This window comes from Microcaecilia unicolor, chromosome 3 (genome assembly GCF_901765095.1).
Source record: "Microcaecilia unicolor chromosome 3, aMicUni1.1, whole genome shotgun sequence".
Taxonomy (NCBI): domain Eukaryota; kingdom Metazoa; phylum Chordata; class Amphibia; order Gymnophiona; family Siphonopidae; genus Microcaecilia; species Microcaecilia unicolor.
The window spans coordinates 408,004,555-408,026,203 of NC_044033.1; the positions used below are offsets into that span (position 1 = coordinate 408,004,555).

At 44.0% G+C, this 21,649-nt stretch overlaps 1 protein-coding gene across 1 annotated transcript in view; it reads left to right on the forward strand.

Moving 5' to 3' along the window:
• TDRD6 (tudor domain containing 6) overlaps nucleotides 1-21,649 on the forward strand; it is a 457,403-nt gene that overhangs the window by 373,302 nt on the left and 62,452 nt on the right. Inside the window, 1 exon segment of the mRNA XM_030195133.1 lies at nucleotides 754-837. Within this exon segment, the coding sequence (XP_030050993.1) occupies nucleotides 754-837 (84 nt within the window).

The window sequence follows — 21,649 nt, forward strand, 5'->3', positions numbered from 1 at the left end:
CAGTTCCTCAGTTCCCCAGGACCAAAGTCCACCACCCTAACCATTAGGCCTCTCCTCCACTATGTCCACTTTTACCTCTAGGTGGTGTGAGGTTCTGCATTGCTCCAGGGATTCCCTTAATCTTCACTCCTTAAGTACCCGAATCCATGGTCTTACCGTCAATGTGGAGTATAGGGAATGCCAGTTTCATGTTTTGCACAGAGCCTATCTGACTCGTGCACAAACTTTTAAAATGGGGAAGGTAGATTCGCCTATTTGCCCAAAATGTAAATTAGAAGTCAGTTCCTTTTATCATGCATTCTAGTCCTGCCCATGAGTACAAATTCTTTTGTATGTCCCTTAAGTGCAAGAAGGAATTCTTATCAGTTTGTGATTCATACAGCCAGTCATTGTCCCCTCAAGCTAGTAGTGAAGTGCTGAACTCATTGTGACTGCTGGGCACTCATTGTACCCCCTTTCCTTTTTTTTCCTCTTTTCTCGTGAATACCTTTTGGTCTGCTCATTTTCAGTGGGTTGATGAGTCTGATTTGTACTTTCATCAAGTTTTATGTGGGAGGAAACTTTGATTGTTGTTCCTGTTTGATTTGATCTGCATATTCTTGATATCAGTAAAAAGGTTTAAACATAGAAAAATTAGTATTGCAAAGAATGATTTTAATATTTCTGTGTAGCTGAGCTGTAAGGCATGTATGTTCTTTACAGCTTTGTGGTTGCTCATTTATCTGCCTTTATTTTTACAACTTCTGTTCACAGATTCAGAAGATAGTGCTAGTCCAGATGTGAATGTGGATCATCCTGTATCTTGCAGTGACGAGGACCATACTTCAAAGGAAAATGGTATCTATGTAGATTTGATAGATTGATTACCATATATAGTCGAACATAAAGCATTCGACATGGTAAACCATAACATACTACTAAGAATACTAGGCCACTTCGGGATTACTACTACTACTACTATTTGACATTTATAGAGCGCTACTAGGGTTACGCAGCGCTGTACAATAAACAAAGAATGATGGTCCCTGCTCATAGGAGCTTACAATCTAGAGGACAAGGAGAGCAGACAAGCAATAATTGGAGTAGACAATCAATAGTTGGAACAGTCTAGGTTACTAGGTACAATGTAGGTTCCGAAAGCAACATTGAAGAGGTGGATTTTGAGTAGAGATTTGAAGATGGACAGTGAGGGTGCTTGGCGTTTGGGCACAGGGAAATGTACTTAACTGGATTAAAGGTTTTCTAACCACCAGATCTTATGAAGTAAAATCAAATTCAAACATATCACCACTGTGGAAAGCAGTCTGCGGAGTACCTCAGGGATCACCATTATCACCAGTACTCTTCAACATGATGATGATTCCACTGGCACAGTCCTTATCCAACCGAGGCCTTAACCCATTCATTTACGCAGATGATGTTACAATATACATCCCCTTCAGACATGATCTGACAGAAATAACCAACAAAATCAATGATGGCCTGAACATCATGGACTCCTGGGCAAACTCATTCCAACTGAAACTGAACACCGAAAAAACACACTGCCTCATCCTCTCCTCTCCATATAACAAATACAAACCCACAACCATAAATACTCCAGGACATACCCTCCCTACCTCGGACAGCTTGAAAATACTTGGCGTCACACTCGTCCGCAACCTTACCCTCGACAGTCAAGTAAACTCTGTAACAAAGAAAATGTTCTATTCAATGTGGAAGCTCAAACGATTAAAACCTTTCTTCCCAAGAACGACCTATCGATACCTAATACAATCAGTGGCCCTAAGCCATGCAGACTATTGCAATGGAATCTATGCGGGTTACAAAGAACAACTCAAAAAAAACTTCAGACTGCCCAAAACACAGCAGCCAGGCTGATATCAGCAAAATACGCTTCGAAAGTGCTGAACCCCTCCGAGAAAAGTTGCACTGGCTCCCAATCAAAGAACAGATCATCTTCAAAATCTGCACCTTAGTCCACAAAATCTTATATGGTGTACACCCAGGATACATGACAGACCTTATAGACTTACCAATAAGAAACAAAGTCAGATCGTCAAGATCCTACCTAAACCTACACTACCCAAATTGCAAAAGACTGAAATATAAAACAACTTATGCATTCGGCTTCTCCTACATAAGCGCACAACAATGGAATGGGCTCCCAAAAGCTGTGAAAATAATCCACGACCACCTGAACTTCAGGAAATCACTAAAAACCAACCTCTTCAAAAAGGCCTACCCCGAGAAGGAAGTGACGTCACCGCTGGCAATGGCAGCCTAGCTTCTCAGCTCCCGCTCCTCGCGAAATAAAAATTTATAATTAGCAGCCATCAGCTGATTTGATAGCTCTCACGCACTTCCCGAAGACACTATTCGTTAGTTGTCATGAGCAAAGCACACTCGATGCGGAATAAAGACTCTGAGAAGCCGGCGGGCAGCGGGCCGAGTAAGACACCGAAGCGCCACGAGGCAATGGCGCAGGCCTCGCCCTCAGATTCAGACTCAGCCTTATCGTTGGCGGAATCGCGGAAGGCTCCTGCTAAAAAGGGAGTTTTGGGTGAACTTAGGCAGATCCTCTCCGGTATCCAGGAGGATATCCAGAAATCCAAAGAAGAAATATTGGACCGGATGGAGGTACTGAGTTCGGATCTCCACGAACTGGGGGGAAGAGTTGAGGATGCGGAATTGAAGCTGGAAGAGCACGCGGAAACTCTAACCTCCCACGAAGCACAAATACAAGAACTGGATCAAAAAGCAAAAGACCTGGCCTACAAGCTGGACGATCTCGAGAATTGAGGCAGGAGGACTAATCTCCAGTTCCGTGGTGTTCCGGAGGGAGGGGAGACCGAGGACGTCTCACAAATAGTGCAAACATTGTGTGCCACCTTGTTGGGGACCGAAGCGGCAGCAGAGGCGATAGAACTGGACAGAGCTCACAGAGCCCTGGGACAGCGACAAGAGAACAGAGCACGTGATATAATTGTCCGGTTTCATAAATATGAAGTAAAAGAGCGACTACTTGCCTGCGCCCGGAAGAAACAGGATCTGGAATTCGGGGGGGCTAAAATAACTGTGTTCCAAGACCTCTCGCAGTTCACCTTGCAACAACGACGTCTCCTGAAACCGGTTCTGGATGTTTTAATCAAGGAGCGGCTCACCTATAGATGGGGCTTCTCTTTCTCGCTGAACTTTGCGATAAAGGGGGTCAGATACAGGGCCTGCTCCCTAACTGAAGCCTGGGCGTCCTTGCATGCGGCGGGCCTGGTGCGCTCAATGGCGCCCCCAGGCGCGCTGGCACCCGCTACTAAAGCTAAGCTACAAAAATGGCAGCGGATCCCTGAATCCTCCAAACGAAGCAAATCAAAACGGAGAGTTGCGGCCGAGGGGACCTGAACGGTGGTGTAGCAGCCTGGTCGGGGTCTGCAGCACGAGTTCTTTGCCTCCGTGGTGATCAGAGGGAAGATGGACAACTAGGTGGTAACAAGGGGACAATGTTTACTGAGTTTATATGACTTGCCATCTTCTCAGTTTATTCTGATGTGTTCGGGTTAATGGGGGGGAGGGTTCTGTATATTTCTCTTACTGGATGGCTGGAGATGAATTGGGACGGGGGGATACAGTATGAGGGGGTATGCTTTGAGTGTTGTGTGGGTGTAATGTAGGGAGATGTGTGGAGAGTTGGGATATGTAAGTTAGCTGTGTTTATTGCGGGAAGGTTAAATAGGGCCCTTAGGGCTTGGTGACAGTTTGGGGGTTGCTGGAGGGGGGGCGGGGGCGCCGGGACTGTCTGGAATACAGTGGGTTACTTTCTCTTTTCCCACTCCGGGGGTTTCTACCTTCGGGTTGGTGTTTGGATGTGGGGGGTTAGGGGGATAGATAGGGGGGAAAGGCGTTTGGGGTGGGGAGGGCGGGGTCTGACTGGTACGTAGTAGGGGGAAGGGGGAGAAGATAAAGGTTGTGGTGGCTCAGATGTGTATGCTCTATTCAGTTTTATTTTTCAGATATGAGTACAGACCTTAAGATTCTATCTTATAATGTGAAAGGGTTGAATATGCCCCTAAAGAGGCAGAAACTATTCAAGGAGCTCCAGCAGTTAAAGGCTCATATAGTCCTGTTACAGGAGATGCACCTCCGCCGACGGTTTGAAAAACTCCTCTCTCCCATCCTAATTATCCAAGGGCCTTTTTTGCCTCTTCGGCGAAGGGATCCAAAAAACGTGGGGTGGCAGTGTTGTTCCACAAGTCGGTATCAGCCCAAGTAGTGAAGATCAAACGGGACTCTGGTGGCCGTTTTTTGTTTTTACATATAGTTATAGACCATGTGGATATAACTTTAGCTTCTATATATGCACCAAATGACCACCAAGGGGCCTTTTACACTAAAGTAAAGAACTTATTAGCCACATTTGCCCAGGGATCCATAGTATTGGGGGGCGACTTCAATGGAGTCATGGGATCCAGTCTTAGACCGGTCTGGGACTGCACAGCAAGGGACAATTAGGAATGCTCTAGCTTTAGGTTCCCTGGCCTCCTCCCTGGGGACTTTAGATGTATGGAGATTAGAGCATGCACAGGTGAGAGACTACACATACTACTCTGCAGTGCACGCATCGTACTCACGAATCGACTATATCTTTCTCGATGTAACCCTACTAGAGCGGGGACCAAGTGCAGGCATTGGTATTGCGACCCTGTCTGATCACGCGCCAGTCTGGGTTACATTGCTCACCATAAAGGCGGAGATCAAAGATAAGAGATGGACGCTCAATGCCAGTGTCCTACAATAAGGGGAGGTTGTGGAGGGCTGTAAGAAAGTGCTGAAAGAATATCTGGAAATTAACAGGGAGTCAGGGCCACCCCTTAGCATAGTGTGGGATGCTATGAAGGCAGTGTCAAGAGGCTACTTCCTGCAACTGGCGAGCAAGCGGGCTAGGATCCGTAGAAATCAATTGACCCAAATGCTTAGAAAGGATTACGAGTTTAGAGGCTCAGCACAAGACAGGTGACTCATTGGTGATTTTGGAGGAATTGCGAGCCCAGCGACTTCAGCTGGATGCTATCTATTCAGAACACCTGAGCCAACTACTATCTAGATCGAAAATTCACTCGTATGAATTTACCAACAAAGCAGGACGCCTTTTGGCCATGCGGCTGCGTAGACAGAGGGTGGAGAGGGCAATAACACATATCCGGGGGGGAGGGGGATACACTGAATACATCAGAGGCTATACAGAGGCGTTTTGGTGAGTTCTATCAGGAGTTATACGCCCGAGAGATCAATTCTTTCGCAGACTCCATGGCGGAATATTTATCGGAAACTGACCTAGCATCTTTATCACATCAGCAGCGTGCCACCCTAGATAACCGGTTACCCCAGTTGAAATTCAAAAAGCTATTCAGCACTTACCATCTTGTAAGTCACCAGGGTTGGATGGACTCCCTAATGAGTTCTACAAGAAATTCGCCCCTGAACTGGCCCCACTATTGGTTGATTTGTTTAACCAAATTGGGCGGGGGGAGTCCTTACCAGCCTCCATGTTAGAGGCCTGGATAGCAGTGCTACCTAAGCCGGATAAAGACCTTGCGGAGTGTGGCTCCTACCGCCCTATATCTGTCCTGAACGCAGATGTCAAAATATTAGCTAAAGTGTTGGCCAACAGACTAGCCCCTTTGCTTCCCGCGATCATTCATCCTGATCAGGTGGGATTTGTTTCCTACAAGAAAGCAATGGATAATACGAGGCGAGTAGTTGACAATGTATTTGGCTAAAAAAAATGCGAAGGCCTATGTGTCTTCTCAGCTTAGACGCTGGGAAGGCCTTTGATAGGGTGCACTGGCCATTTATGTACAAGGTGATGGAGACTTTTGGAATAGGACCACAGTTCTGCAGCTGGATCCAAGCATTTTATAACTCACCCAAAGCGTGTATCAGACTGAATGGTGGCAACTCTGACTTATTCACCTTGCACAGAGGCACCAGGCAGGGATGCCCGCTCTCTCCGTTGTTGTTTGCCATGGTCATGGAACCTTTTGCTTCTAGAGTCAGATCTAATCCAATGATCACTGGCATTACAATAGCGGGGAGAGAGCGCATAAGTTGGCCCTCTTTGCAGATGATGTGCTATTGTTCGTCACTAATCCTTTGACCTGCTTCCCTGGGCTCGTGAGGGACATTGAACAATACTCGGTATTTTCAGGGTTTAGGGTAAACATGTCAAAATCTGAAGCTCTCAATGTGACCCTCCCTGAAGAGACGGTGGGGGCCTTACAGTCTGCATACAACTTTCGGTGGGCTGGTGGGAGCATCCGCTATCTGGGGGTGAACATAACGGCTAAGCTCTCAGACCTTTTCCTGGCAAACTACAAGGGCCTGGGCCGGGCACTCACTGCGGATATGGATAGGTGGGGAGGCATTGAACTCTCCTGGTTTGGCCTTAGCCGCAGTCAAGATGAATGTACTGCCGCGTTTACTGTACTTGTTTCAGGCCCTTCCGATCCAGATGCCCCGTAAATTTCTTGCTGCATTACAAGACCGTGTAGTGCGTTTTATCTGGGCGGGTAAGCGTCCACGGCTGGCTCGGGCCTTTTTGTACCAGGACAGGTATAGGGGAGGGCTCGAAGTACCCAATCTGGCCTGGTATTACAGAGCAGTTCAGGCAAGGGCGGCCGTGGAGTGGTTTCAGGATTACCCTGATCGGCAATGGGTGGACTTAGAACAATACACTTTAGGCATAAGGCTGCTGTGGGCGCTGATGTGGCTTCCAAGATCCCTTAGATCCTTAGAAGAGGGCCTCTGCCCTTCTGTCTACGTTACTCTTTCTCACTGGGACAGCCTTTTCCCACATGGTCGATGCATATTGTCCCGTCTATGTCCTATAGTGTATAATCCATTGTTCTACCCAGGGATGGAAAGGGGCACATTCACTAGATGGTATGAGGGCGGACTGCGCACATGGGGGCAATTATTTGAGGGGGAGTCCCTTATGTCCTATCCAGAAGCCCGACAACAGTTCCCGATAGTTGGGACAGATGAATATGCTTATCTTCAATTATCTCACTTCCTTAAGACAGGAGCAATTCGGGAAGTGATGCACAGGGAGCAAACAGCCCTTGAGCAGATTTGTGAGGGACAGGCCAAGACTTGTGGGCTGATATCACGTTTACACCGCCTTATTCATCAGCAAACACCTCGATAAATACTTCATAGGAAAAGTTGGCAGAGGGAAGGAACTAGGTATAGAACTGGAGGAAGCGGTGTGGGAGAGGATGGAGAGGGCGGCGACGGGGGTGTGTCCGTCTCATGTATCCTTTAAAGAAAATGCTATTAAAGTTCTATTTAGGTGGTATATGACGCCTGAGCGCCTACAGCGCATTTACCCTGCTTTGTCGGGGATGTGTTGGAGGGATGTGGTGGCAAGGGCTCCATGGGGCACATATGGTGGAACTGTAGGAAAATCAGGGCTTTTTGGAAAATGGTTCATAGCAGACTGCAGGTGTGGTTGGGAGCTCAGATTCCTTGGCACCCCACTATCTTCGTATTCTCAACAAAAATGGTGGGGCTCTCATCCGCACAGCAAGTTCTGTTGCGCTATGCCACATGTGCAGTTCGTATTGTCATAGCAGCTTGCTGGAAGCAGTCCATGATTCCATCGTTAAATCGGTGGATTCGAAAATTGGGCTATGTGAGATGGAAAGGCTCGTGGCTGAGCGGCGCAATCATACACACAGGTGGCACGTGATTTGGGACCCTTTTCTCCTTCATACTTAATTCTGATGAAGACTTGGATTGTGAGAGTGCTAGTCCGAATGGGGTGGGGGGGGGAGGGGGTGGGGGATTATGCTCTGTTTTTCAATGTAAAAGTTACATAAATATTGAAGTTCTGAAAGGCTTGTTCTATTCTCATTTCCCTGTCCTGGCGCAGAAGCAACTCTGAGTCCGGGCTCGGGTCTTATGTGATAGTAATGTGATCTTCAACATGTTCGGTGGGGTTCACCATGTTACTTATGACTTGTGTTATCTTACATTGAACAACCATGTAAGGTTTATTCTAATTTGTTATTCTAGAAGATTGTATTATTTGTCAATAAAGACTTCATACAAATTAAAAAAAAAAAAGGCCTACCCCAACGACTCCACGTAACCGTCTTCACCTTCCAACACAGCATATCTATGATCAAACAGGACAACACACAATCTTCACCCTTTCCGACCCTCCACTTATACCTCATTCGATCACTATACAACTATTTGTTATCAACCGACTGGACAAACGCCTCTGACGGTACTATGTAAGCCACATTGAGCCTGCAAATAGGTGGGAAAATGTGGGGTACAAATGCAATAAATAAATAAATATGTATGTGCTCAATGCAGTGAGCTCCTAGCTGTCGGAGAATGAGTCCGTTCTCTTGAGGCTAGAGTAGCAGATTTGGAGGAGTTGAGGGAGACAGAGGTTCCTTAGAGGAGACCTACAGGGACATTGTAGAGAATTCCCACCTGCAGTCTGGCAGCCCCTGTCATGCTTTGGAGGAGGGAGGTCTCCTAAAAGGAAAGCATCACCTTGGTGAAGTAGGAAGTACTCCTATAGCCAGGCCCTGCCTATCAAGGAATGCACTATCCTCTCACACTGAGGATATGTCTCCAAGAACCCCTTCCCAGGAGGGAAGAGTTAGGACAGCTGTTGTAGTTGGTGATTCAATCATTCAATAGCTATATAACTGGGTGGCTGCTGGACGTGAGGATCACCTGGTCACTTGGCTGCCTGGTGCGAAGGTGGTGAACTTCATGCATCACCTAGATAGGATCTTAGTACTGGGGAGGAGCCAGCTGTCTTGGTTCATGTGGGTGCCAGTGGCATAGGAAAATGTGGGAGGGGGATTCTGGAAGCCAAATTGAGAGGTAAAGTCCAGATCTTCCAGAGTAGCATTTTTAGAAATGCTCTCCGTTCTGTGAGCATGACCCAAGAGGCAGGCAGAGCTCCAAAGTCTCAATGCGTGTTGAGACAATGGTGCAGGGATGAGGGATTTAGATTTGTTAGGAACTGGACAACATTCTGGGAAAGGTGGGGACTGTTCCAAAAGGATGGACTGCACCTTAACTGGGATTGAACCAGGCTGCTGGCACTAACTTTTAAAAAGGGGAGAGAGTAGCTTTTAAACTAGAATGGGGGAGGGGAGCCAACAGGCACCCAGGAGCATATGATTCAATATGGAGTATCCTCTTGAAGGATACTATTGAAACAGGACATTCAGGAAATCCCAGTAGAGAGGTTTCAGCAATGCTGAAAGAAAGCCAGGTGTGTTTAAAGAGAGAGAGAATAGGATAAAGGATGCACATTATCCCCGTCAACTTCTAAGCAGCTTGTAGATGCAAGGAAAAAAATTGAATTGCCTGTATACAAATGCCAGAAGCCTAAAAAATATGATGGGAGATTTAGAGTGTATATCAGTAAATGATGAGGTAAATATAATAAACATCTCAGAGACTTGGTGGAAAGAGGACAATCACTGGGACATTGTGTTAACATGGTACAAATTATATCACAGTGATAGAGAGGATCAAATTGGAGGGTAGTTGAACTATATGTTAAAGAGGGAATTGAGGCAAACAAAATAAACATTCCACATGAAACAGATAGTAGCATGGAATCATTATGGATAGAAATTCCATGTGTGAATGGAAGGAGTATTCTTGTAGGGTACACTACCTTTCGCCAGGACAGGTCAATTGAACAGATGAAGAAATGTTTAACGAGATTAGGAAAGCTGGCAATTTGAACAATAGTATAATAATGGGTGATTTCAATTAACACTCAAAAAGTAAGGAATCTGTAGAACGCGATATCACCCAATAGTAAGTAATTCTACATAAATGTATTCTGTATCTGGAGACTCGAATAAAATTATTCACTACCAAATTAGTGGAGAAAAAGACTCAGTGTGGGGGGGGATCCAAGATGGCAGTGTAGTGTGTTAACTGCTACAGATGCGCCAAGATTTTTGACCAGAGTCCTGCTGAGGAAGGCTCCAGATCACCGTGAAAATGTAGGAAAGGAAAGGTTCAGGAGATTCTCTGAACCCCTACCGGGACCAACTTTCAACATCAGATGACTCGGGATCAATTCGGGGTATCGTCAGGTTCCAGACAGGCTTCTACCCCTGCTATCAGTGCTGGCACGTCAGCGTTAGCCTGCAGTGTAGATGGGGTTTCTTTGAGCCCTGTCGAACATGCGGCTCCCCCTCAACCAGGAAGTAACAGTGTGGAAACAAGTCTAGCGGTTCAGGCTTCGAAGGGAGGGGACTTGCCCACACTGGGAGAGGCAACTAGCAATAACAGGCTGGAGGAACGGCTTGCAACACATGTTTTACCATCGCAGGTTGTGAGTACCCTGGAACAGTCTATTAATGCTCCTCTTCCTGTTTTTTCTGCGGGGTCTATGATAAAACCTGCCGTAGTGACAATGGAGTCACTCTGGGACTTGACGTTCAATATACAGTCGTCTTTACAAGTGTTGATAAATAAAAATACTAAAGATATTAAACTATTACCTGAGGCAGTCTTTATCCAGGCAGAGGCCACCGCACAACAATCCTCTGAAGTGGAACATTTAAAACAAAAAATTCAAGAATTGGAACTTGTGGGACAGACTTCAATTAAATAGAAAATTTTACTTTTCGGCGTCTAGATTACCTAGAAAATCAATCTTGGAGACTTAATTTGAGGATGAGAAATTTTCCTAGGTCTCCTTTAATTACACCGATACAAATGGTTAAAAAGTACTTGGTTAGGGGGGAAGTGACGTCATCCAACAGCATGGCCGCCTAAAAGCTAAGCTCCCACAGCCCCACGGAGAATTTAAGCTTAAACAGCAGATATAGCGACATATGAGAACTGAAACGGAGCTAGAGATTCAAAGCGAAGTTATAGAGGCGAACAACCTGGGATCGGCACTCAAAGTGGCGGATCTTTCCCGTTTCGCTTTTATAGAAAAAACAGCGGCGTCCCGAAACAAAATGGCGGAGATGCGGAAGGCATCGGAGCCAACGACTGGAGGGAAAACGAAGTCGGCGGGAAACGCATCGGAGCTCCAAAACGAGCGAGCCACAGATGAAAAGGTCCCTCAGAGACTAGAAACCTGGTTGCAGGACATTAGCGCTGATTTGAAAGCACTTCGAGCGGAGATGGTGACGCTCAAGGAGGATCTGAGAGGGGAGATCCGGGAGCTGGGCTCACGCCTGGAAGACATCGAAGCGCAGATGGAAACACATAGTGAAGCCATGGGAAACATGGATCAGCAAATTGGGAGGTGCAAGGGACCCAGCAACAGCTTTTAGACAAGATAGAAGACCTAGAAAATCGGGGCCGGCGCAACAATTTAAGGTTTCGAGGCTTGCCAGAAGTGCCCACGTACCAAGACTGTGAACATGTGGTACAACAACTGGTTAGTGCGTTGCTCTCAAACAACGGAGAGGCGGTGGAGGCCACTACCATACAATTAGAAAGAGCACACAGAGCACTGGGAGCTAATCGGAGCAATAAACCAAAGGACATCATAGCCTGCTTTTCTAGCTTTAAACTAAAGGAGCGGGTGCTGAAAATGGCCCGTCAGATACCAGACTTTCAGTGGGACTCTTATGCTATCGAGATTTACCAGGACCTGGCAGCAGCAACTTTAAAAAGAAGGGGTGACCTGAAACCATTCACCAGACACTTGAGAGAACTCAAAATTCAATACAGATGGAGGCACCCTTTTGCATTAGCTTTCTACAAAGATGGGAAAATGCATCAAATAAAATCTATAGAAGAGGCGAGAGCTATTTGTCCTGAAACACCGGAACCTGAAGAGAGAAGAGCAGGGGGTCAGGAGGAAAAGAATACCACTAGACCCCTACCACCAAGATGGCAAAGAGTGGGAAAGGGCCCAGAAGATTACAACGCCAACAATCCGCCACAAGAGTCACCTGAAGCTAAGCAGACATCAAATAGACTCAAGTTCACTGTTATTGCATAAATCGCATATAATCTGTTAATTTCAGGTATGAAACCATGAGAACTCTGTGGGGTGGACGGGAAGCGGGGCGGCTACTTCCTCCATAGGTAGACACCCGCGGGTATACCACGGGGTATTACACAACTGTTAGGGACATTTGGGGGGGAAGGGAAGGGGTATAATCAAAGGAGGGAGGGGGGGGAGGGGGGTCAGGTCTGTGTGATAACAAGGGGTAATCAGTTACATGTAACAAAAAATGAAGAGCTCCTGGAAAGTAATGACCAGCGAGCAAATAGGGGAAATAAGGAAAGAATAGCAACATTGAATGAATATGGGGGAATTTAAATGCATGTCTTTGAATGTAAAAGGGCTCAATATTCCCAGAAAAAGGCAGTTGTTGTTCCGGGAATTGGTGAGGTTACAAATAGATGTGGGCCTGATTCAGGAAACTCACCTGAAGGCAAAATATGAATATCTATGCAAACATAGGCAATACCCGGTTATCTATTTGCATCCAGTAGGGATAACACGAAAAGCAAAGGGGTGCTGGTTATGTTTCGAGGGAACAAGACCTGGGGGATAAAGAAAGTGATAAAAGATAAACATGGGCGATATCTATTGATAATTTTTGAGCTAGCAAGCCAGACCTATACATTGGTAAATATATACGGGCCCAATACGCAACATTCGGAATTTTTCAAAGAGCTAGACCTCCTGCTGTGTGGGAATATAGAAGGAACCTTATAATAGGAGGTGATTTTTAATCTTACACTGAATCCGAACTTAGATAATTCAGCAGCCGTTGCACAGTATGCTAAGCAGGATAGGCGAAATTTCCAAGATTTCCTTACACGCTGGCAGTTAATAGATTACTGGCGTAAAGATAACCCAACGAACGCACATATACCTTTTTTTCATCAGTACATCATACGTCATCCAGATAGATATGTGGTTAGGCGATGCCTCCCTTTTGGGACGAGCTGAAACTCCACAGATTATTCCACATACCTGGTCAGACCATTCACCGGTTATATTACAAATCAGGGGAGTAGGGCCCAGAAAACCGAGACCTCCCTGGCGAATGGATGATGCACTACTCTCAGATGCAAATAATGTAACACAAATAGAACAATCTCTTAAAGAGTATATTACTTTTAATGATAATGGGAAGTGTCTCCAATTACCCTATGGGAAGGTCTTAAGGCTGTGACCAGGGGCTACCTTATAGCATTAAATCACGGGTATGGAAAGCTCGATGTACACAAGAGAATGATATTCGCCAGCAACTGGCAGAGGTTGAGGCATTATTGCAAAAGGGAGAACCCACAGATCTCACAGCCCGAAAGATGCAAGCACATGACCTGCGGTCACAGTTACATGATTTGGAATTAGCTGATATAAACGAGCAGCTACAGCGAGTGCACCAGATACACTTCGAATTTGGTAATAAACCAAGTAACTGTTAGCCCATAAATTAAAACAACAAATAACTAGAACTGGAGTAGAAGGGTTACGAGATGAAGGGGGAAATGTACAATCTGATCAAAATTTTATGGAAGAGGCTTTCAGAGGATTTATAAAAAACTTTATAAACCAGAAATAACACAGAGCCCAGAGGAGGTAGCCAATTATTTGGAGGAAATAGACCTTCCAGCACTTCCAACAGACGCGGACCAATCGTTAGGCAGTCCCATCACAATAGAAGAGATAGAGCAGACGATTAAAGGATTGGTTCCTAACAAAGCACCAGGGCCTGATGGGTTTACCAACAAATTTTATAGGTGCTTTGGAAAGATATTATCTCCTATTTATTAAAAGTCTTCAACTCCATAAATGAGGTAACTGGCTTACCACCAACCTGGAACTTGGCGACCATTACTGTAATCCCCAACCAGGCAAAGACCCTCTCGCATGTAGTTCTTATAGGCCTATCTCATTATTAGGGTAGATTATAAGATATTTACTAAGATTTTAGCTACTAGATTGCAGAAATATCTCCCCGCACTAATACACGAAGATCAAGCAGGCTTTGTACAGAACCGTCAAACCTTTGATAACATAAGGAGGACATTACAGGTAATTCAAGGGCACAGCCTCACAAACTCCCCAATGTGTATACTTTCTCTGGACGCTGAAAAGGCCTTCGATCGTGTCAGTTGGCCTTTTCTTTTTGCAGCATTAAAGAAGGCGGGTATTGAAGGGAGGTTTGCGGAATGGCTAAAATCTATATACAGATTCCCGAAGCAGGGGTACGAGTTAACGGGATTTTGTCTCGGCCATTCTCTCTCTATAGAGGCACTAGACAGGGCTGTGCATTGTCACCAATGCTGTTTGCTCTGGTTATGGAGCCTTTAGCAGCCAGAATCAGAGCAAACGATGGAATACGAGGTTACGAGGAGGGGGGATTGAAACTAAAATACTTCTTTTTGCGGACGGACATTCTGCTGCTCCTAAAAGATCCCATATCAGCTTTTCCACTGATTGAAGAGGAAATACAAGCTTATGGAGCTGTATCAGGCTTCAAAATAAACTTTGACAAATCAGAGGCACTGGATATAAATATAACTGATACACAACTAGATCAGCTGAAAGCCCAGTTCCCCTACAGATGGGCACAGAAATATGTTAAATACTTGGGGGTAAATATACCTCGAAGCATAGAAGAAATTTACAAAAGTAATTTCCCAGCAAAAGCACTAGAACTGTTTCGGGAGTTGGAGAAATGGGAGGGCCTAACACTATCATGGGTAGGAAGGATTAGCGCTATCAAAATGATGGTTCTCCCAAAGCTTCTGTACTTATTTATGGCCTTACCAATTGATATTCCTGAAGACTTTTTCCGGGGCCTGCAAAGGAAGATATTTTCCTTTATCTGAGGAAAAGACCACCCCGGGTTAGACGGGAGGTGTTGTGCCAATTAAAAGATAGGGGGGGTATGGGGGTCCCAGCAATACGTGCATACTATCAGGCAGCCCATCTAAGAATTTTAGCGATATGGATGCAAAATAAGGGAACGAGGTGGGAACGTATCGAACAGAGCTGGTTGGAACCATTTCCACTTAGGGCTATACCTTGGCTACAAAAGCAACAACTGAAGAGGGTAATGAAAGACAGTCCCCCCCTGATTCAATGGCCATTGAATACATGGTACAAGATTAGAGAGCAATTCTTCTCGGAGAGGAAGTATTTTAAACATGCATTCCTTAGATTCATACCTCAATTTGGTCCAGGAGCAATTGACAAAACATATGAGGAGTGGGAGGTCATGGGATTATGTACACTGGGGCAAATGTCCGAAGAGGGGCAGGTTCCTTCTTTTCAGGTGCTGCATCGAGATCATGGGCTCTCACCGCTTCAAGTATTTCAATACTACCAGGTGCGAGACTTTATCTGCCGTGATGCAGGGGAGGAACTGAGCTTAGCGGAAACAATGTTGGAAAAGGGGATGATGGGAGGAGGGGGACGAGGTTGTATCTCAAGGAATATAAGGCATTGCTTTCATGGTCCCAGCCGGTGGAATATTACACAAAAAATGGAATCGATAATGGGGTTACCCATTGAACCTAAACAATGGGCACAGTCCTTCAAATCTCTTCTAAGAGTATCGATATCTAGTTCACTGATTGAGAACGGACATAAGATTTTATATAGTTGGTACTACACTCCCAGCCGCTTGGCAGCTATATATAGCTCAGGCTCAGCCCTATGCTGGCGGGCAATGTGGAGAGTTAGGAGATATGTACCATTATATGGTGGGCGTGTGATCAGGCACAGAGATACTGGGAGAAGATAGGGGATTTTATTAGCCAGGTGACGGGGGGTTACAATATCCTATGGACACTGTACACATGCCTACTACACTTCAAGCCACCAGGATTCAAAAACCATATCCACAGGTTTGTCACACAGGTGTTTGTATCAGGGAAGATGGTCCTGGCGGCATGGTGGAAAAAATCACACTTACCAGATCTGTCAGTGGTTATAAATAAACTAAGATCCATTCAACTGATGTCTAAGCTTACAGCAATACGTAATGGGCAAATTGCCCAATATCACAAGATATGGATCAGTATACTACATGGGCCTCTAAGAACATAGCGACAGTTACGCTACACACACAGACATAGGGTTGGGGGGAGGGGGTGGGAACGGGGGAAATAAGATCAAAGTTTTATTGAATGTATAGATGACGCTGTTAGAAATTATTTTTTTTCTCAATGTTTATGTTCAATATGTCAAGTTATTACAAACACAAAATGGTTATGTAAGTTATGAACATTGAATTGGTTGATATTGGAAAATGTATAAATAAACAATATAAAAAAAAAAAAAAAGTACTTGGTTGAAGTTTTAGGTATGTCAGGGGATTCATTGCCTCCTATAACACGGGCGCAATATATACAGAGTAATGTTAAAATTTTGCCTGGTGTTTCTCAACCCCAAGGAAAAGAAGCTATGAATCTAACATCTTTTTTGGAATCCTCATTAGAAGTGATCACCCAGAGAACCACTGTGGTGGTCTATTTTGCACTGGAGATGGACCGAGATGCAGTACTAAAACTTTCTTTTCGTCATTTGGATTCTTTATTCTTGGGTTCTCAAATAAGAATTTATCCAGACTTGTCTAGAGAGACACAGAAACGGCGTAAAGCCTTTTATGGCCCTACGCCCAAGGACTTTGGCATTAGGTGCAAATGTTTTACTTAAATTTCCTTGTATATGTAGGATATTATTTCAATCTAAACAATTTCAATTATTTCACCCCAAGCATTTAGAAGATTTTTTTTGTTAGTGAAAGAAGAGGTTAATGTAATAGTCCAGTCACAATGTAACACTGCACGATAGCTTGGAGTAAGCTATCTGGGAGGCATTAATATATTATTTAATTTTCCAGATTACTGGCTGAGGTGGGATTCCGCTCCAACTGTGCTATGATTTTTCTTTTTATTGGATCTAATTTACCTGTAATAATAATGGATGATAGTAATGGAGTGGAGGAGTGGCCTGGTGGTTAGGGTGGTGGACTTTGGTCCTGGGGAACTGAGGAACTGAGTTTGATTCCCACTTCAGGCACAGGCAGCTCCTTGTGACTCTGGGCAAGTCATTTAACCCTCCATTGCCCCGTGTAAGCTGCATTGAGCCTGCCATGAGTGGGAAAGCGCGGGGTACAAATGTAACAAAAAAATAGAAATTTCTGTATATGAGTACTTTATATATTTTTTTTTCTTATTTTTTTGTATGAATTTTCTAATTTTCCGTATTGTCACTTTTAAAGAGTTGTATAATACAAAATTAAATAAAAATGTTAAACATTAAAAAAAGAAAAAGACCTCAATTTGAAAGATAAACTTCATTGCAAAGAGGGCTCCTTTTAATCATATGTCTAAAAAACTCCACTATATAAGCAAAATGTCCTCTCCACGATACAGAAATAAGAAGAGACTGCAAAGGAATTGTTTTAAAGTTCTACACTTATCTTGGATGCAGCTTTCAATAAGCCTGTCATTCCTTCAATGAGATACAACCAAAGTCCCGATCACTTCTTTTAAATCCCCAAAGTCCCAATCACTTCTTTTAAGTGATCTGGACTTTGATTGTATCTCATTGAAGGAATGACAGGCTTATTGAAAGCTGTATCCAAGATAAGTGTAGAACTTTAAAACAATTCCTTTGCAGTCTCTTCTTATTTCTGTATCGTGGAGAGGCATTTTGCATATATAGTGGAGTTTTTTAGACTTATGATTAAAAGGAGCCCTCTTTGCAAATGAAGGTTTGTTTATCTTTCAAATTGAGGTGTCTCTGATTCACACTGAGGTCTTTTTTTTCCACTAATTTGGTAGTGAATAATTTTGTTCGAGTCTCCAGATACATAATAAATTTATGTAGAATTACTATTGGGTGATTTCAATTACCCCAATATTGACTGGATAAATGTTACATTAGAGAGTGCTAGGGAGATAAAGTTTCTAGATGCAATAAACGATTGCTTCTTAGAGCATCTGGTCCAGGAACTGACAAGAGGGGGAGGCATTTTAGATCTAGTCCTTGTTGGCGTGCAGGGCATACTACAAGAGGTAACAGTGTTGGGTCCACTGGAAACTGTGATCATAACATGATCAAGTTTCAGCTACTATCTGGAATGAAGCCAGAAGGAAAAATCTATTGTAGCTGCATTTAATTTTCAAAAGGGCGACTTTATAAAAATGAGGAAAAATTAAGCTAAAAGGATCGGCTGCAAAGGTTAGGACACTAAATCAGGCGTGGACGTATCAAAAATACCATCTTGGAACTGCAGACCAGATGCGTTCCACGTATTTACAAAGGTGGAAAGAAGACAAAATAGCATGGTTTAAAAAGGTGAAATAAGAGACTTTTTCAGTCAATCAAAACATGGGAAAAGGACCCAAATAACGATAAGAAGAAGCAACATGCGCACTGCAAGTCAGATGCAAAGCATTAATAAAGAATGATAAAAGAGAATATGAAGAGAAACTTGCCGCAGAGGCAAAAACTCACAGCAAACATTCTGAGGTGCATCAGAAGCTGAAAGCCTGCAAGTTAATCCGTGGGACTGTTAGACCACGAAGGAGCAAAAGGGGGCACTCAGAGGACAAGGCCATAGCAGAGAAACTGAATGAACTCTTTGCTTCAGTCTTTACAGAAGAAGATGTAAGAAATCTGCCTGTACCGAAAATGGTTTTCAAGGGTGATGATGTGGAGGAACTGAAAGAAATCTCAGTGAACCTGGGAAGGTGAACTGAGCCAAATTGACAAATTAAAGAGTTATCACCTGGACCAGATGGCATAAATCCAAGGGCACTCAACTCAATCTTGAAATTGCGGATCTGCTGTTAGTAATATTTAACCTGTGATTAAAATTGTCTACATAATTCCACACTGGGAAAAGACCAAGGGTCCATCGAGCCCAGCATCCTGTCCACGACAGCGGCCAATCCAGGCCAAGGGCACCTGCCAAGCTGCCCAAACGTACAAACATTCTATACATGTTATTCCTGGAATTGTGGATTTTCCCAAGTCCATTTAGTAGTGGTTTATGGACTTGTCCTTTAGGAAACCTTCCAACCCCTTTTTAAACTCTGCCAAGCTAACCGCCTTCACTACGTTCTCCAGCAACGAATTCCAGAGTTTAATTATGCATTGGGTGAAGAAATCTTTTCTCCGATTTGTTTTAAATTTACTACACTGTAGTTTCATCGCATGCCCCCTAGACCTAGTATTTTTGGAAAGCGTGAACAGGCGCTTCACATCCACCTGGTCCACTCCACTCATTTATTTTATATACCTCTATCATGTCTCCCCTCAGCCATCTCTTTTCCAAGCTGAAAGCCCTAGTCTCCTTAGTCTTTCTTCATAGGGAAGTCGTCCCCAGCCCCGCTATCATTTTAGTCGCCCTTTGCTGCACCTTTCCAATGCTACTATATCTTTCCTGAGATGCGGCGACCAGAATTGAACACAATACTCAAGTTGCGATCGCACCATGAGCGATACAGCGGCATTATAACATCCTCACACCTGTTTTCCATACCTTTCCTCATATACCCAACATTCTATTCGCTTTCCTAGCCGCAGCAGCACACTGAGCAGAAGGTTTCAGTGTATTATCGACGACAACACCCAGATCCCTTTCTTGGTCCTTAACTCCTAACGTGGAACCTTGCATGACGTAGCTATAATTCGGGTTCCTTTTTTCCCACATGCATCACCTTGCACTTGCTCACATTAAACGTCATCTGCCATTTAGCCTCCCAGTCTCGTACGGTCCTTTTGTAATTTTTCACAATCCTGTCCGCGAGTTAACGACTTTGAGTAACTTTGTGTCATCAGCAAATTTAATTACCTTCGCTAGTTAACTCCAATCTCTAAATCATTTATAAATATATTAAAAAGCAGCGGTCCTAGCACAGACCCCTGAGGAACCCCATTAACTCCCCATCTCCCATTATGAATACTGCCCATTTAACCTCACTCTCTGTTTCCTATCCTTCAACCAGTTTTTAATCCACAATAGGACATTTCCTCCTATCCCATGACCCTCCAATTTCCTCTGTAGCCTTTCATGAGGTACCTTGTCAAACGCCTTTTGAAAATCCAGATACACAATATCAACCAGCTCCCCTTTGTCCACATGTTTGTTTACCTCCTGACAGTTGGAGTGTGGTCAGTGTAAAGCCGATTTTTAAAAAGGGTTCCAGTGGTTATCTGGGAAATTATAGTCTGGTAATCCTGACGTCGGTGATGGTTAAAATAGTGGAAACTATTATAAAGAATAGAATTATGGAACACATAAATAAACATGGTTTAATGGGACAGAGTCAGCATGGGTTCAGCCTCACCAATTTGCATCATTTCTTTGAAGGCGTAAATAAACATATAGATAAAGGTGAGCAGGTTGATGTAGTGTATCTAGATTTTCAGAAAGCTTTTGACAAAGTTCCTCATTAGAGACTCCTGAGAAAAGTAGAGTCATGGAATAGGAGGCAATTTTCTGTTGTGGATTAGGAATTGGTTATTGGACAGAAAACAGGGAGTAGGGATGGATTGGTCATTTTTCTCAATGGATGAGGGTGGGTAGTGGAGTTCCACAGAGATTGATACTAGGACCGGGTGCTATTTAACATATTTATAAATGATATGAAAATCAGAACAACGAGTGAGGTAGTTAAATTTGCAGATGGCACAAAACTGTTCAAGGTTGTTAAAACACATGTGGACTGTGAAAAATTGCATGAAGACCCTAGGAAATTGGAAGACTGAACATCCAAATGGCACATGAAATTTAATATGGACAAATTCAAAGTGATGCACATTGGAAAAAATCTAAATCATTGTACCAGGGTCCACTTTGAGGGTCAACACCCAAGAAAAAAGATCTAGGTGTCGTCGTAGGTAATAACACTGAAATCTGCTCAGTGTGCAGCAGCTGCCAAAAAAGCAAACAGGGTTGCTAGGAATTATGAAAGGGATAGTGAAATAAGACCAAAAATACTATAATGTGTCTGTTTTTCTCCATGGTGCAACCTTACCTTCAGTATTGCATTCAGTTCTGGTCGCTATTTCTCTAAAAAGATGTAGCGGAATTAGAAAAGGCTCATAGAACGACCAAAATGATAAAGGGCTGGAACTTCTCTCATATGAGGAAGGCTAAAGAGGTTAGGGCTCTTCAGCTTGGAAAAGAGAGAATGAGGGGGAGATATGTTTGAGGTCAGCAAAATCCTGAGTGAATTAGAATGAGTAGAAATTAATTTATTTTTTTACTCGTTCCAAAACTGCAAATACTAGGGAACACTCAAGAAAATTACATGAAAATACTTTAAAAACAAATAGGAGGAAATACTTTTTCTCTCAACAAATAGTTAAGCTCTGGAACTTTTTGCTGGAGGATGTTATTACAGCAGTTAGTGTATCTGGGTTTTAAAAAGTTTGGACATATTTCTGGAGGAATAGTCCATAGTCTGCTATTGAGACAGATATGAGGAAGCTACTGCATGCCCTGGAATTGGTAGCATGCAATGTTTCCACTTGTCATGAAACGCCTAGCACCCACCTGGAGGGTCTGTCCCAGCACTGCCTCATGCCAGCACTTGGGCATGTGCTCTACACTAGCACCCTCCTCCCACCGACTGGGTCCTCTTC